This window comes from Emydura macquarii, unplaced genomic scaffold (assembly GCF_026122565.2).
Source record: "Emydura macquarii macquarii isolate MOO-44397 ecotype Brisbane River unplaced genomic scaffold, CSIRO-AGI_Emac_v2 contig_968, whole genome shotgun sequence".
In the NCBI taxonomy this organism is placed as follows: Eukaryota; Metazoa; Chordata; order Testudines; family Chelidae; genus Emydura; species Emydura macquarii.
The window spans coordinates 5,039,758-5,056,280 of record NW_027131105.1 but is presented as its reverse complement, the minus strand read 5'-3'; the positions used below and the strand labels follow the sequence as shown (position 1 = coordinate 5,056,280).

The 16,523-nt window shown below is 60.0% G+C and overlaps 1 protein-coding gene across 1 annotated transcript; it reads right to left on the bottom strand.

The window, feature by feature from the left end:
- Positions 1–1,434: 1,434 nt before the first annotated feature.
- Positions 1,435–13,773, bottom strand: MAP3K11 (mitogen-activated protein kinase kinase kinase 11). The gene is made up of 10 exons (XM_067543909.1): positions 12,747–13,773; positions 8,642–8,822; positions 8,249–8,397; positions 7,861–8,036; positions 7,288–7,528; positions 6,404–6,517; positions 4,937–5,078; positions 4,564–4,655; positions 3,517–4,032; positions 1,435–3,355 (listed from the first exon to the last, which is right to left on the bottom strand). Exons 1-10 carry the CDS (start codon positions 13,435–13,437, stop codon positions 2,886–2,888), a joined length of 2,772 nt encoding a protein of 923 aa, XP_067400010.1. The 5' UTR covers positions 13,438–13,773; the 3' UTR covers positions 1,435–2,885.
- Positions 13,774–16,523: the final 2,750 nt, after the last annotated feature.

Below are 16,523 nucleotides of genomic sequence, written 5' to 3'. Positions count from 1 at the left end.
ATGCAGGGCCATCCTATAGCCTGTGTTAGGCAGGAGGTCAGACTCGCTGAGCAGTGACCCCTCTCATTCTAAACAGACACCGGGCTCTGGGTGGTGCCAGGTCCAGTGGGGCCCTACTCTCGGTTTAAGAGGGGCCATGTATTGGTTCTACGGTGACACACATAAAAGCAGCACAACCAATCTCTTGCAGTCAGAACAGATTCCTCCTCCCTACCCAAGGTCCTGATGCCAAATGCCCCCCGGGGCAGAAATTCTTCAGGGCAGGGCTCCTGCGCAGGTCATGGTGATTCACATGCATCTGAGGGAGGGGACAGCTGCTCCCGTCACAAGTGTGGGGCGGAGGGGGAGATACCTCCTGCACATCCATGTGTCAGGGGAGGGCTCGGACTCGTGAGTGTGGCTGCTGCCCCCTGGTGGGGAGAATGAACCCTGCTCTGTGGGTGCGTCTGTCTGTCTGTCTGCTTCCCCCTGATGGATGTAGGCCCAGCTGCTCCCCAAAGTGTCATCGATCCCACGTGGCTAACAGCTCTGTGAGGTTCCCCCTTTGGCTGGAGCCTGCTGCTGCTGCTGCTCCGGTGGCTGGAACTTCCCAGGTTGCAGCCCCGTTGCTGTTTGGGGTGTGTGGGCAGAATCCCATTGCCACGGTGTAAAAGGGTCATGCTTGCACACACGTGTGCAGCAGTCACTTGTGCCCCTCCTCCCCCCGTGTGCTAGGGGGTGTGGCGCGCCAGCAGCACTGCCAGCAACTTGCAGCTTTTGAGGCAGTGTCTGCATGTGCCAACGTGAGGTGTGTACACACACAGGCGTGGGCACGCAAGGAGCCTGGGTACGCAAGATGCCTGGGTGAGTGCTGTGCCCTGAGTGATGCTCAAAGCCACACTTGGCACCTCTGTGGGCGAGAAGCACACATGCACATGCGCGGGCATGCAAATGGGACTGAGCCAATTTGGTGTCCTGTGCTTCCCTGGGACTGGAGAGGGAGGCAGCCTGAACAAGCCACTAGTGAAACATGGCACCTGCAAGTGTGCAAGGGTCCTGCCTGCCCATGCGTGGGCACCAGAGCCACATGTGGCCTGGACAGTGCCATGCGCACACCATGTGAGCAAGGCGGTCAGTGCAAAGCAGCAGTGACTGGCACTACTGCAGGCAGGCGTGCAAGGGCCATGCACACAGCTGAATCCTTTCTGCACCCAGAAGCCTTTGCACACCCACAGTCGGCCCCTTCCTGTGCTAGGCTCATGCCCATACTGGGCAGGTGTGCAAAGGTGGCCAAGTCATTGGTGCCTCTCCAGGGCCTGCTTTGGGCCCAGCGCACACTGGGGGGGCACCTCTCCTACTGGCGCCCTGAGATCATAACCGGGGGGGGGGGGGGGTAGGCAGCAAGCTGGGTGGGTGACCAAAGCAGGAGCAAGAATAGAAGCAGCAGGCAGCGGCTGGAGGCAGCTGGGAGTTTATTTGGTCTCAATCCACAGGCAGCACCAGCTTTGGCTGCTCCCCAGCCTGGGGTCTTGGTGCAGCCACCCAGGACATTGACGTGGTAGGGTCTCTTCCCTGCCCTGCCTCATGGAGGGAACTCACAGCAGGAGGAAGGGACAGTGTTAACAACCCCCCCCTTCTGCTAGGGGCAGGGGAGGGGAGCAGTAGACTCCCACATTGGCAGGGCTGATGGAGGACACAGCTGCTCCCAGACACACCTTCTTCTGGCCCACGTGTGGGCGAGCGTGCCCAGCATCAGGGCCTACACACGGCACGGCCCTGCTCACGCCTGCACTCACATGTGCTCCCCTGCCTCCGGGTTCACACTCACCCACAGACACCAGCACAACAGCACTGGGACGGCTGCATGCGTGTGTCCGCATGCATGCTTTGCACACTTGCCCGAATACACAGACAGTGCCAGCCTGGCACACACCCACGCACTGATGCCCGCACGCCTAAGGACGCCCCCCCGACAGCAGCCCGTAGCCAGTCCAGGCTCGGGAATGTAGCAAAGGGGGTTTGATCCCATATTGGCCCCTCCCAGTGCTCCTCCCTCAGGATAACCCCAAGACACCCCCCCGCTTTCGGCAAAAGGGACTGCTACCTTGGGGGAGGGATGTCTGGTCCCCAACCCACACACCAGGACCTTATGCTGGGAGCAGGTGGGATCCACTGTTAGTGTTTATGAAACAGATGGGCTGAAAGCCCCAGCTCTGCTGGTGCCCCTCTGTCCTGACCTGCAGCCCCGGCGACCCCAACTCTGGGCTCCCCCCTGCCCACCAGTGCCCCTCATTCCCAAGCAGTGATCACTACCTATGCAGTGGTTCTGAGGACCAGGGTGGGAGTTTTGCAGAGATCCAACGACCTCATCCCATCTGTAGCTGATGACTGGAGATCACAGAGACCCTGGCACAAGGCTCAGAGAGCCCTAGAGAGGGACAAGGTGGGGAGGGGGGGGTCCAAGCTACTATTTGACTCATCTTTAAGGTGGGGGGAGGTGCCCCAGTTGCTCCATAGAAGCTCCCCAGAGCTCCCACACCTCTCCAGTGTATAGTGAACCCCCTGCAACGTCCAACAGAGACCTTCCCAATCTGAGCCTTGTATCTGGTATAATGGTCCATAGAAGAGGAGACTTCCTGTGTCCAGAGCTCGAGGAGGGTAGGACTTCCAGTGTGCAACTGTCCAAAAGAGGGCGGGACTTCCTCTGTGCAAAGACTGAGGAGGGTGGGACTTCCAGTTCCACCCATTTTCGTTGTAGGACTTCCAGTGTGTGACTGTCCAAAGAAGGTGGGACTTCCTCTGTGCAAAGATTGAAGAGGGTGGGAGTTCCAGTATCACCCACTTTCATAGTAGGATTTCCTGTGTGCAACTGTCCAAAGAGGGCGGGACTTCCTGTATCGCCAGTTTCATTTTGGGACTCTGCTCTCCTCCTGTGGGGATCTGGCCACCCACCATGGCAGGGGGTGGGTCTCTTTGGTCTGCTCCAGAGGGGCAGGAAAGCCAGGAGGGTGGCGGGCAGGGGGCGAGGGGAAGGGGCTGAGCTGGCCATGGTCCAGGTGGCCAGAGGGACTGGTCAATCTGGGCACAGAGGCAAAGGGGTTGAAGGTCTCCAAGTCAAAAGATCGCAGGGAGGGGTGGGAGAAGGGGTCGGAAGTCACAAAGGGATTGCTGGAGTCGGGGGTTCCCGCCCGGCACCGGCGTGGCTCTGGCTGGGGGGACTGGGCTGGGGAGGCACGGGGCCCAGCCGACACAAAGCTCCAGGGGTCGATGCGGCTGCGTACAGGGGAGGGACGGGGCCGGGAGATGAGGCTGGTGTGAGCGGAGGGGCGTGGCGAGTGGGGGCTGCAGGGGGATGAGGGCGATGGGAGGGCCCCACCTACGGAAAGAGAGAACAGGGGACATTAGAACGATGGAGGGTGGGCACCTACTGACCAATCCAAACCCCATTCCCCAGCTCTGTCCCCTGCCCTGGGGCTCGGTCAGAGCCAGTGCCCCCTTCAGAGGAAAGTCTCTGCGGCTTGGTCACCCCACACTTACCCCACTTCTCTGCCCTGCTGCCAGGACTCCACTCCTCGTGTCGTGGGCTCTTTGGTGACCTCTGACCCCACAAGGGGGTCAGGGACCTTCTGTCACCCCCTGGGGCCAGGTTGATGAGCAGCTCCACAGACCCCGGTATCTGGGCTGGTGCCTCCTGGCCCTGCTCCGCGGACCCTGGCGTCCGAGCTGGCCCCTCCTGGCCCTGTTCCGTGGACCCTGGCATCTGGGCTGTTCCCTCCTGGTCCAGCTCCACGAGCAGGGTGGGGCAGTGCGTGTCCTTGGGGGAGAAGCAGATGAGCTCAGGGGAAGGTGGGGGGGTAGGTGTGGGTGGGGGCTCCCCCTTCTCCTCCCGCCGGGCCTGTGACAGGTCCCGGCCCAGCCCGAGAGAGGCCAACAGTGCCGTGCCTCTCATCAGGGCTCTTTGGATGAGTTTGGGGGTGCTGATCCGTTCCGGAGCTGGTGTCCGCTGCTCCTCAGACTCCTGGGTCCCACTGGGGCCTGGAGCGGGGATGTCACCTACAGGGAAGGGACAGAGCCATAAGCAACAGCACCCATGCCGGGAATCCCCCACCCTGGGTAGTAAAGGAAACAGGACACAGAGCCAGCATGTCCCACCCCCCCAGCAAATTCCCCTCCACCCATACCACCCCCTCACGTCCCCCGCATCCATCCTTCCCTTGCCGTCTCCATCCATCTCCATGCACACTCAACTATTCAGACTGAGTTCTTCAGGACAGGGACTCTCTCTTGGCATCTGTGCAGCGCCCAGCCCAAGGGGGACCCCGATAATGGCCAGGGGGAGGGGGTCTGTGTGGCCCAAGGGGGAGGCCTCTGATCACAGCCGGGGGCTCTGTGGAGCACCGGGGACGAGGGGGCCCTGATCGGAGCCAGGGGAAGGTGGTGCCGAGGGAAGTGTGGGGTGCTCAACCTGGCAGCACGAGCTGCTCTCCCACACGTGGCAACAGGTTGCATTCCCTGGGCCCCGTGCTGGGGAGTCTGGTCCTGACATCAGAGCCAGCCCGTGTCCCTTCCCCCATCGGGGCTCACCGTTCAGGGCAGGGTGGGGAGGGGGCGGCTCCAAAGGATTGGGCTCCTCCGGCTCAATGTACCAGGTCGTCTCCTCCAGCCTGGACCTCCTTCTGCAGGGAAGAGGGGGTGGTTAGAACCCTGAGAGAGACAGGGAGGGGGGACAGCTAGAGGAGGAACAGGGAACCCAGGAGTCCTGATTCCCACCCCCCGCCCACTCTAACCCAGTTGACCCCAATCCCCTCCCCAAACTGGCAAAGCATCCCGAAATCCTGCCTCCCATCTCAGGACCTGGCACAACATTATTAATATTTCTCCCCCAACCCCAAATGCCAGGGTGAGGGGTTTAGGAAGGGGAGAGGGTATATGGGGGAGGGGAAGCTGCAACCCCTACCTGCCATTTTGGGTGCTGCCCTCCCAGGGCTTGGGGGATCCGGGACCCCAGTTCTTGCCAGGGCGGCGCTCCCCATTCCAGGCCTCGTCCCCGCGGCGTGCTGCCTGTCTGCCCCAGCTCTGGCTGCTTTCAGCGGGCTCCACTGCATGGGAGGAAGCACATAACTCAGTGGAAGAAGATGTCATGCTGGGCCCTCCACTCAGGACGGAGAACATTGGTCAGAAAGAAAGGACATCATGGGTGAATATTTTATGATGTCAGCATGTCTCCCGTGATGTCATTTATTTTTGATCAATCAGAGAAGCACAAGTGATGATGTGTAATCCTACTTACATCATTTCCTTCTGGCAAATTAGAAATCACAAGCAATGATGTCACATATAATCGCTTGTGATATCATTTCCTGCTGACCAGGGAGGCCCAAGGGATGGTGTCATATGCTCTGATAGAATTTAATTTTCCTTGGTCAATGCACCTAATTGTGTCATAAGCTGTGATGTCATTTTGTCAGCCAATCAGCACAAAGCACAGACCATAATGGAACAGCAAGTCCTTGCCTCCTCCCACCAACTTCTTCATCCAATGTCATTTACTCTGGTTCAATGGGAGCTAGTCACAGAAGTGAAACCACAAGAAACTTCCTGTGATGTCATTTTTCTTCATCCAGTCAGCACCATGCTGTGTCATCAGTAAGGTTAAGATTCTGTCATGGGTATTTTCAGGGACAGGTGACAGGCATAAACCAAAATGCAGGAAGCCTGAACAGTCTCCCTGACTGTTACTAAAAATACCTTGGTGGAGGGGGAGAAAACAGAGCTGCCCCTCCAGCCTTGCTGCTCCAGCGGGCCTGCCAGCCCATCGGCTGTTCGGTGGCAGCCCCGGCACTGACAGCTGCTCCAGCCCTGCCCCAGGGTCATGGAGGTCTCAGAAAATCACTGAATCTCTGACCAAAACTTATCCTTAGTCATTAGACCCAACAGCTGATGATGTCACTTCACTCCATCCAATCAGCACAAAAACAGACATGCTGAGGTAATTTAATTCTGGCCAATCAGTGCTGATGGAAGAAGAGTGGGTGTGGGTGTGGGTGTGTGAGGGGGGGGTTGAGGGGGGATATAAAGCAACCCATAGACGATTACACCCTGCACAGCCAACCCCTGGGACTGCTTTTATTACACACAGTTATATCATGGGCAAATATTTATGAGATCATGGCTTGTGCTTCTGTGATTGGACAGAAGGAAATGATATCATGGGTGAATACTTATGATGTCATCACCTGTGCGTCTCTGATTGGACAGACGGCGACGACAGCATGGTCCCCCCACCCCAAGCAAGTATACCCCAAATGATGGGGTAAATTTGGGAAGCCCCAAGCCACAATTCCTGAGGGGGGGAGGGGGCACAGTGCAGGTGCAGAGCATTAATCCAGCTTCTGGCCCCTTATAGTTGCTGTGTCTCACTCACACTGGATGGCTCTGAAGCGCGGGAAGGTCGGGGAGCCCCCAGCCCCCACCTCAAAGACGTTTTTCCTCTTGTCCAGCCCGGGGGAGGCCTGCACTGTGATGCGGTGTTTGAAATCTAGGAGGGAGGGAGAACCAGATGGGTAAGAACAGCCTCACTGCCCCTCCCCCAAGATTACCACCTCCGAAAGATCACTGCCCCCCACCCATTCCTCCTCCACTCCAGGGGGGCCCTGACATGAGAGGTGACTAGGTTACCCACTGAACCTTTGGAGACTGGTGGCACCTCACCATTTCCAGGGCTCCAAGGGATTAATTGTAATGAGGTAATTGATGAGAGTCAAATTATACAGCAACTATCCCGGAAGTGAATTGCAGTGACACCCCCCACCCCCAGGTTAATCCAGAGTCACCCCCTGACTGCAATGGGGCCAGGGCAGGATTCTGATCTCCGCTCCCTTCAGGGGGATTCCCACACTGATGTCTGCTGGGACACTCCGGATTTACACTGGGCGACTCTGTGAGCAGCATGTCCCACCCCCCGCCCCTGCCTGGGAAACGAAGAGTAAACAAGGTAATTAACCTTGAATAACCGCAGCCTGGAGCCCTCCCAACTCCCATCCGAAGCCCAGATCGGGGCGCGGCCTGGGCAGCCCCAAGAAGAAGCCTGCCCTCCCCCCGGAGGGGAACAGGGCTGCAGAGGGATAAATGGGGGCCCTGATCATGGGGTAGGGGAGCAGCTCCCCTACTATGAGCCCTGGATTGCCCCAGCCCCTTGGCCCTGCTAGCACCCCTCAATCTCGACCCACAGTTCCCTGTTGTCCCAGCCCTGCCCGCCCCAACTCTGCTGGTGCCCCTCACTCCCGACGGCAGCCTGCAGGCCGGTACCCAGGGGCATGCTGATCCTCTCGCTGTCCCGCCCCTTCAGCTTGTTCCTCTTGAAAGTGCCCTTCCTGCGCTTCACGTTGGGGGGCTCCTTGTTCATCTGCTGGATGAGCAGGGTCAGCTCCCGCTCAAACACCTCCAGCTCCCACTGGGCCAGCTGGTGCTCGCGCTGCCGCAGGAACTCCTCGTGGGACTTCTGCTCCAGCGCCGCCCGCTGCAGCTCCTCCTCCCGGCTCAGCAGCTCCTGCCGCGGGGGGAGAACGGGGGTCATTGCGCCGCAAGGACAGGGGGCTCACGCTTCGCAGGCAGCGTGGGGCTCACGCTTCGCAGGCAGCGTGGACCACAGTGCCCCTGGGCACCACTAGGGGGTGCTGTGATGCAGGGAGGGGGCAGGGGTGGACGGGGGGGCAGGGCTGTGGGAGGCTCAGAGGGAAATGAGGGCACCAGGCTGCAGGGACGGTCAGGGGGCTCAGTAGGGAGTGGAGGGGCAGGCTGTGGGGGCTGAGTGGGAAGTGGGGGGGGGGCTGAGTGGGGAATCAGGGGGCCACGCTGTGGGGGCTGAGTGGGGGGCTGTACCTTCTCCTTGGCTCGGAGCTCATCAAACATGCCCTGGATCTCCAGCTTCCAGTCGTCCTGCATGGAGTGGAAGGAGTCCTGGGGCATCTCCTCCAGCACCTGGGCCTCCAGTGCCGTCAGCTGGGCCAGGATGGAGTCAAAGCTGGGGCGCCCATGGGGGTCTTGGTCCCAGCACTCTGAAGGGAGGGGCACAAGTCAGGGTCTGTCTGATCCAGCAGGGGTGGGGCAAACCCTGACTTGCTCAGATTCGGCCAAGCCACCCAGGATCTGAGCCAGGTGAGACACAGGTCCTGCCAGCTCTCTACCCACTATACCCACCCCACGCCCCTCCCAGAGCTGGGATAGAACCCAGGCATCCTGACTCCCTCCCTCCACTGCCCCTCCTTACCTGCCATGAGCTGGGCGAAGGGCTGGGGACAGGTGGAAGGGATGGGCAGCGTCAGCTTGTTGACGGCGACGCCATAGGCCACGGCCAGCCCGTCAATGCCGCGGTACGGGACTTCCCCAGTCAGCAGCTCCCACAGCAGCACGCCATAGCTGGGGGGTGGGGGTAAGGAGTGTTAGTGGGGAGGGGGAAACTATCCCCAGCACCCCTCATCCTCGTGGTAACCCAAGGAGCGGCAGTAGGAAAGCGGGAAATGGACATTAGACCCCCTCCATCCCCCAGTGCTGGGACAGAACCCAGGAATCCTGGCTCCCAGCCCTCCCCGACTCTAAGCCGACTCTAAGCCGCTAGACCCACTCGCCTCCCAGGTGTCCTGGCTCCCCAGTGGATGCTCACCTCCAGACGTCACTGCCCTTGGAAAAGGTGGAGGTCTTGATGACCTCCGGTGCCATCCAGGCGTAGGTGCCGGCTGCGCTCATCTTGGTGGTGCGGTGCCACTCTCGTGCCAGCCCAAAGTCTGTGATCTTCAGTGTCTTCCCATTCATGTCTTCGTCCTCGATGCGCTGGGACAGCAGGACTTGGTGGGGGGGAAATCAGGGTTCAGTGCCCCTGGACGGGAAAGGCCCTGTGTCCCATTCCCCACCCTTGAGCCAGCCAGTCCCCAACCCTGAGGCTGGATCAGAGCCCGTGCCCCCTATAGGGGACAGGGGCCTCCCCCCATGGCTGATGTGCTGTTTGCAGCACATTTCCTGGAGCTCCTGTCTGCCCCGTAATCACTTGCCCTTTTCCAGGGCTCAAGGGGTGGTCCATGCTGGGGCAGGTGCCAGTGGGGATGGGTCACCAGCAGCTGCTCCTTGGCAAAGCTGACTCAGAAGCATGTCATAGGTGGGGAAACTGAGGCAGGGACGGGGGGGGGGGGAGGGGAGGCCCTTGGGCAAGCTCCTCACAGAGTCTCAGTAGCCAAGCTGGGGACAGAACCCATGCCCTGACTCCCAGCCGCCAGCTCTAAACACTAGCCCGTACTTGCCTCCTAGACTTGGGGAGAGAACTCAGGAGTCCTGGCTCCCAGGCCCGCCCTGCCTGGGCCCAGCAGGGCTCTGCAGCCCCATGACCCGTAGGCGAAAGAGAAACATTCCCTGGGATTGTGCTGCACTAAGCGGCCCATTGTGCATGGCCGGCTGGAGAATTGGTACTTTGTCTGCTGTCTCTGCCAGCCTCCCCCAACACTGACCCCCCAATGCTGCAGCCACCCCCCAGTGTTGCCCCCACTAGCCTCCCCAGCACCGATCCCACCAGCCTTCCACCCCCCCCCAGCGCTGCAGCCACTGGCCTCCCTCTCTTCCTTCCATACAGCCATCGGCCATGTTGACCCTCCGGAAGGGAAGGGGAAGAGCCAGTAGGGTCCCCTTTCCCAGGCACCAGAGCATAGCTGGAACCCCTCCACACCATTGCCACCCCTCCTGTGCACCCCTGAATCCCTCCCCCTTTCACCTTTGCCCCCCCGTGTCCCGTGCATTTATGCTCCCTCCCTCCCTCCCCTGCTGCTGTTTTCTCTCTGCTCCCCCCACTGCCAGCTGAGGGGCGGGGGCAGGAAGCCAGGGCAGGAAGCTGCGGGCAGGAAGCTGAGAAGGGAGGCCCTGGGCCAGGCCAGACGCTCCCACAGCTGGGGGGGGGGGCAGGGGGAGGGCTGGACAGCAGCTCCAACTGCCCCCCAACAGCAGCCCGCCAATACTCCTTCTCCCACCCTAGAGCCCCCCAAATCACAGACCTCACTGTCCCCTTCCACAGCCCCTCTGCCTCTCACCACAGCTATCCACACCACAGACCCCCAAGGCCCACTGCCACGGACCCCCAGACTACAGCCCTGCAATATTCCCACCATAGCCTTCACCCAATGCCCCTCCCCAGCCTGCAGCCCCTCAATAACCCCTCCCCCACCCCAGAATCCACCAATAGCCCCCCATTGCAGTCCCCACCCAGTACCCTCTGCCCCACTCCACAGCCACCCCAATAAGCCCTCCCCTCCCCCACAGCCTCCAAACGGCAATCCGCCCCTTTAGCCCTCTCCCCCATGCAGTGACCGCCCCCCACTGGACCCTCCCACGCTGCAATGTTCTATGACCCCCACCACAGCCCCCAATACTCTTCTCCCCACCTAGTCCCTCTTCCCCACACTGTGGCCTTCCCTTCCAGCCTCCCCAGTTCAGTACCGCACTCCGGCCCAAGCAGTGTCCTTGTCCCCCGAAAGGCCACACTGCCCACAGGCAGGCCAGGCCCCTGTTAAAGTGTCCCCCTCACTGTGCGGGGCTGGATAGGCAGCACTGCCCCCCTCCCAAAACCTCCCCAGCTACAGGTGCCTCCAGTGGAGCTGGTTCCAGAGCCGGTTGGGCAGACAGGAACCAGTCTAATTGGGAAACACAGGAAATGAGCAGGGACAGGGAGGAGCTCAGCCTGGGGATGTACCCGCCCAACCGTACTGAGTATGGGGCAGAGCGACTGACACATTACCCTCCCCCTGCTTCCCAGTATGGATTAATGGTTGCTCCCATCACCAACCACACCCCCACTGATTCCAACTCTGGAAAGGGAGTGGGAGCTAAAGGTTAAGAGCAGTGGGGGCTGGGAGTCAGGACTCCTGGGTTCTATTTCTGGCTCTGACATTGCATAAGTCCCTTCCCTTCACGGTGCCTCAGTTTCCCCTCCCATCCTTTAGTCTATTCAGACTGTGAGCTCTTGGCGGCAGAGATTATCTCCCTCTGGCTCTGTCTCAATGAGGCCCTGATCCCAGTTGGGAGGGGTGGTCAGGATCTGTGAGGCACCCAGCTCCATGGGGCCTGGATCTCGGCTGGCAGATTGGGGGGGTCTGTGCAGCGCCCGGCCCCACAGGGCCCCAATCTCAGCCTGTGTCCAGTCCCCCTGGATCCAAGCTCAATGCCTTGTCCAGCAATGGCACCCTCTCCCAGTACCTGAGGTCGGCTGCAGCCCCACAAAGGGGAGGGAAGTGGGGTTGGCCTGGGAGGGGCCATTTGTACAGAGGCAGCTGTGGGCCTGCACCCCCACCAGGCATGAGCAAAGGGTGACCTGATAGCAAGTGTAAAAAATCAAGATGGGGTAGGAGGGGTAATAGGTGCCTATTTAAGACACAGCCCCAAATATCGGGACTGTCCCTATAAAATCAGGACATCTGGTCACCCTACACAAGCGCAAGGGGCAACTGGTGTGTGTCCCTGTGCCCTCCACCCAGTGTGTGTCTGTGGGTGGTTCCCCTCAGCCTCTCCAGCCTCCGTGACCCTCCCCGGCCCCATTGCCCACCCTGGGTCCTCCCAGTGCCGCAGGGGTGCTGATCCAGGCACCACACATCCTGGCCTGCCCAATGCCCACCCCTTTCCGCAAGGCATTCTGGGAACTCAATGATGACCTAGGCCAATGGAGCACCAGCCAATCAGCTCCATCCTCAAAGCCCTCAGGAGCCAGGGGGATCCGAACGGGGCCAAAGTCATGACCTCAACCTTCCACTTAATCCAATTCATTATTATTAGGAACCAGGGATAGAACCCAGGAGCCCTGGCACCCAGCCCCACCCCTGCTCTAACCACTAGACCCCACTCCCCTCCCAGAGCTAGGATTAGAACCCAGGAGTCCAGACTCTCAGCCTCCCCTGCTCTAGCCATTCACCCCCACTCTTCCTAATCCAGCTCAGTCTGGCCACAGGTGCCTTCACCAGTCAAGCCCCTAAGGGTCCGACTGCCGTAACAAGCCTGTAGCACTGAGTCTGAGCCTGAGTGGGCTCCCGGACCTCAGGCTGTGCAGCTATAAAACGGTAGTGTAGACGCTGGAGCTTGGGCTGGAGCCCAGGCTCTGAGACCTGCAAACCAACCTGAACCTGAATGTCCACACTACAATCGTTAGCCCTGCGAGCTGAAGTCAGCTGATCTGGGCCAGCCCTGGCTACACTGTGCATCTTTTATCGCAGTGTAGATGTACCCTTAACACTCCTGTGACCTCATTCAACCCAAGTGACCCCCTGAGCCAGCAAGTCCCCAACCCTGGGGCTAGATCAGAACCACTGCCCCTGGGAGGGCCAAGGCCTTGAATCCCATTCCCTGTTCCCCCCTCCCCGCACCTGCATTTTATGTACATGCTAAAATCAAACATTTTGCAAAGGCCTCACAACCGTCATCACTTCCTACAGCCCAGGGTCAGTGAGGTCAGAACCCAGCTGCACTGGCTGAGCTGTGTGAGGGGTGCAGGGAGCGGGGCTGGGCCGGGCTAGTAGGGGGCTGCAGGTCAGGACTGAGGAACACCAGTGGAGCTGGGGGGAATTCTATGGGGGGACTGCAGACTGGGATTGAGGGACAGCAATGGAATTAGGGGAATCCTGGGAGGGCTGCAGTGGAGCTGGAGGGCTATCTATGCGGGGGCTGGAGGGCGGGTCAGAGGTGCGCCCTTGGAGCTGGGAGGGATTCCCATGGGGACACCATGACTGCGGTGTGGCACTCACTGTTGTTGGACTTGAGGTCGCGATGGATGACAGGCACAATGGCCCCACAGTGCAGGTACTGCATGCCCCTGGCGATCTGCACAGCCCAGTCCACCAGCACATGGGGGGGGATCCTACGCCCAGCCAGCGCGCGGCTGAGTGGGCCCCCGGCGGCATATTCCATCACCAAGCACAGGTTGGGCTCCTGCAGGCAAACAGCCTTGAGAGCGATGATGTTGGGGTGGCACAGCATGGCAAAGAGCCGAGCCTCCTGGCGCACGCTCTCCGCTGTGGCACTGATGTCCTCATCTGGGTCCTGGCGGGCTGCCTTCACCGCCACTAGCTTTCCCTTCCAGCTGCCGCGGTATACCTTGCCGAAGCCCCCCACCCCGATCACTTCTTCCAGCCGCAACTCCCGGAAGTCGGCCTGAACCGGACCCTCGCCGTAGCCGTCGGGCTGCAGGGAGACGTAGCTGGAGGGGAAGATGCCCACCTGGCTCCGCACCCGGCCTGCCCACCAGCCCTCATCACCGGACACGGTCGCGTCCGATGACAGCACCTCCACACGGTCTCCTTGGCGCAGGCTGAGCTCGTCACTGCCTGACGCCTCATAGTCGAAGAGTGCTGTCCACACCGGGTTAGCGTAGGCCGCCCCGCCACTCCGCTCGGGCCCCCACGCACCCTTCCGCAGCAGGTTCTTCAGCGGCTCCATCCTGGGCCAGAGGCCCTGCCCAGCTGGGCTCCTTCAGGGCAGGGGCATCTTCCCAGAGAGGTGCTGCAAGGCCCCCAATTGGCAGGGCTCGGCTGAGCTAGGGGTCCCAGCTCACAGGGGTCTCACAGAATCTGGGTGCTTACGGGGCAGGGAAACCCTTCCACCTACAGAAGCCTGCTCCCATCTGGGAACCAGGATCGGCCCCTACAGCCTAATCCCCCCATTGCTGGGGCAGGAGCATCCCAGTTACAATCTATTCCCCCTATCGGGGGCCGCGATCATCCCCTGCAGTCTATTCCCCTCACAAGGGGTAGGATTGCCCCCTATCGCCTGTTCCCCCACACACACACACACGGGCCAGGATCACCCCCTACAGCCTGCTTCCCCCCACACACGGGCCAGTACTGCCCCCTACAGCCTGCTTCCCCCCACACACGGGTCAGGATCGCCCCCTACAGCCTATTCCCCCAGGGGTCCCGAAGTGCCCTCTCTGCCTGCGCCCTGCGTGCAGGATCCTCCCACTCCGATCCAATCTAGCTATCCTCGCGCCCGGGCGATCTCAAAGCACCCTGAGGCCCCGGATCCTCCCACCACCCCAGTGTGCCCAGGCCCCGCCCGCTCCCTCCACCTGGCCCGGCCCTTGCTCTGTCCCTCCCCAGCCGCGGCAGGGCGAGGAGGAAATGCCTTTGCTTGGCTGGCTGCAGAAGTTCCCCGGCTGGAAGCCGTCGCACCGCGTCTCTCCGGCAGGGTCCCGGCCGGTCCGGCCGTGGGAAATGCCTCTGTCCTTTGGTGGCTGGGAGGAAGGGAAGGAGCGGGCGGCACCAACCCCTGGCCCCCACAGGAAGCCAGCGCGCTACGGGCGCAAAGATCGAGCGTCCGCGACGGCTGGAGGTGGCCCCGTCTCCCCGCCTCTCTTGGGGTGTGTGTGCTCCGGAGTCCGGATCCTCCCGCAGCGCAGCGCAGCGCCCGATGGCCTGGCCCTGGGTCGTCCCTCCCTCCCCGCCCCACAGCGGCACACAGGGCTCCCTCTCTGGGGTGGAGTCTGGGACCAGGAAGGCGGAGCGGGTCACATTGTTACCGGGACAAAGGAAAAGGAACAAGAGCGGAGACGCAGTTCAGGAGTCCGACTGGGGGAGGGGCTGGGAGCCAGGAGCCAGGGCGCCTGGGTTCTAGCCCTGGGACTCGGAGCGGGAGAGGAACAGAGTGAGCCACGGCCTCTGGGAGGAAGTGGGGTGTAGTGGTTAAAACGAGGGGGGGGTTGGCAATCAGAATGCCCGGGCTCCTCAGAGTCATTAATCCCCTGCACCCTCCCTTCTTGCTCCTGACTCTTTGCTCATTCATGAGTTGTTCGGATTTGCTTTTCTGTGTTGTAGCAACAGTGAGCTGTCCCGTGGAGGTACCCGGCCAGGAACTCTGGCAGTCAGCTCCCCTGCAGTGCTGCCCAGCCTGGAACTCCAGAGTTGCGAGCTTCCTCACAGCAGTGACCACCATGGTCGTCGAAGCAGCAGGCTTCCCCAGTGGCAGACATCTTAGAGCAGGAAATGGCAGGGAACTCTTGTGTGGGTGCTCAGCTCACTATTAGATTCATAAACCCATCCCCACTAAAATCAGCTGAGTTCCCTTCGGAATGGCTTAGTCCCATGACCCTTTTCTGGGGGATTTTGGGAAATATTTTTGGTTTCCTGACTGCTGGGCCATGGTAAGCTCTCTGGGACAACGACTGTCTCAGACTTAGTATGTGACCCTGACTGAGATCAGGGCCCATCTCAAACTGGATGCTGCACAGACCCTGACTGAAATCAGGGCCATGTCATGCCAGACACTGCACAAATCTTAACTGAGATCGGAGCCCCCATTGCACTGGATGCTACACAGACCCTGACCCCACCATGATAGCACTTGACTGGGCCTCAGGACTCCTGAGTTCTATTTTTGACTCTGCCATTGACCTGCTGTGTGACCCTGTCCTTTCCCTCTCACTATTTAGACTGCGAGCTCTTTGGGGCAGGGATTGTCTCTCACTTAGTGTCTGTGCAGAAAGCTACTGCAGTACATATAATAAATAATCATTAACCCTCAGTTCTGTCCATCACTGCTTCCTAGTGGGGCCTGATCCTTGAGTGTCACTCCATTGACTCCTCCTCAGCAAGGTGGAGGGGATGAGAGGTATGCACCTTACTCACTCCTACCCCCACTCAATCTGACCCAGTTTTATACCTCTAGTACACAAGAGCAGCCCCTAGCCAGCCTATTACTTTAGCTGGCTAACAACTGCACCTTTAGCTTTGAGGATGGTGCCTGGAAGCTCAGGTGGGGGTGTTCAGGCTCCACTGACAGCCTGTGACAGGGCAGGGAACTCAAGCATCCAACTGAGTGTCACAGTTCATTGGCTGAAGGACAGGAACCCCTGTAGAGGAGGGCCCCATATGTCTGAGGCAGGGCCTATCCAGAAGTCTGGGACCCCGATGAAGCAGCACTGAACATCATGCCCCTATGAACCTGGTAGGGAGATAGGGAAGCAATTATCCCTGCCCTGAAACCAGCCGTGGGCTAGCCGCCTAAACACAGCCCTGGCGGGGCTGCCATCGCTGCCAGGGCCCAGTTAACTGGACTCCAGGCCGAGCAGACACCCGGAAACTTTCCCATTCCCTACTCCCGTGGAAGTTCTTCTCTAGCATTTTGGTGAGGGAGAATTCACGCCCCCAACCACCCCTTTGACGGTTCCTCATTGCTCATTGGAGGAGTATCACGTCGATCACACTACACAATCCAATAGGAATGAACAGTATCATAGTTCTGTGCAAAAAGGAGAGTCCTGTAGCACTTTAAAGACTAACAAATTTAACTTTTGTAGGCATAAGCTTCCGTGGGCTGTAACCCACTTCTTCAGGTGCAAGAAATAGGAATCGAAAGGCAGGTATACATATACATCCAAGTTTAAGGAACACCAATGGTTCTGTGCCACTCCTAGGAAAGGCAGGAGCGAACACCTGGATCAAGCGCATGCGCATTTCCCCAACCGTATCCGCCTTGGCGCGCCGTTGCCCATGTACAGCCCTCAACTGTGTGCGCATGCGCACTGTCGA

Bases quoted from the DNA above. Each gene is read 5' to 3' on its own strand.
- MAP3K11 (XM_067543909.1), bottom strand. From the start codon at position 13,437: ATGGAGCCGCTGAAGAACCTGCTGCGGAAGGGTGCGTGGGGGCCCGAG. The intron at 8,398-8,641 runs GTGAGCATCCAC...CCCACCCCCCAG, and splicing joins AAGGGCAGTGACGTCTGGAG to CTATGGCGTGCTGCTGTGGG. The intron at 4,033-4,563 runs GTGAGCCCCGAT...CCTTCCCTGTAG, and splicing joins TCCCCACCCTGCCCTGAACG to GTGACATCCCCGCTCCAGGC.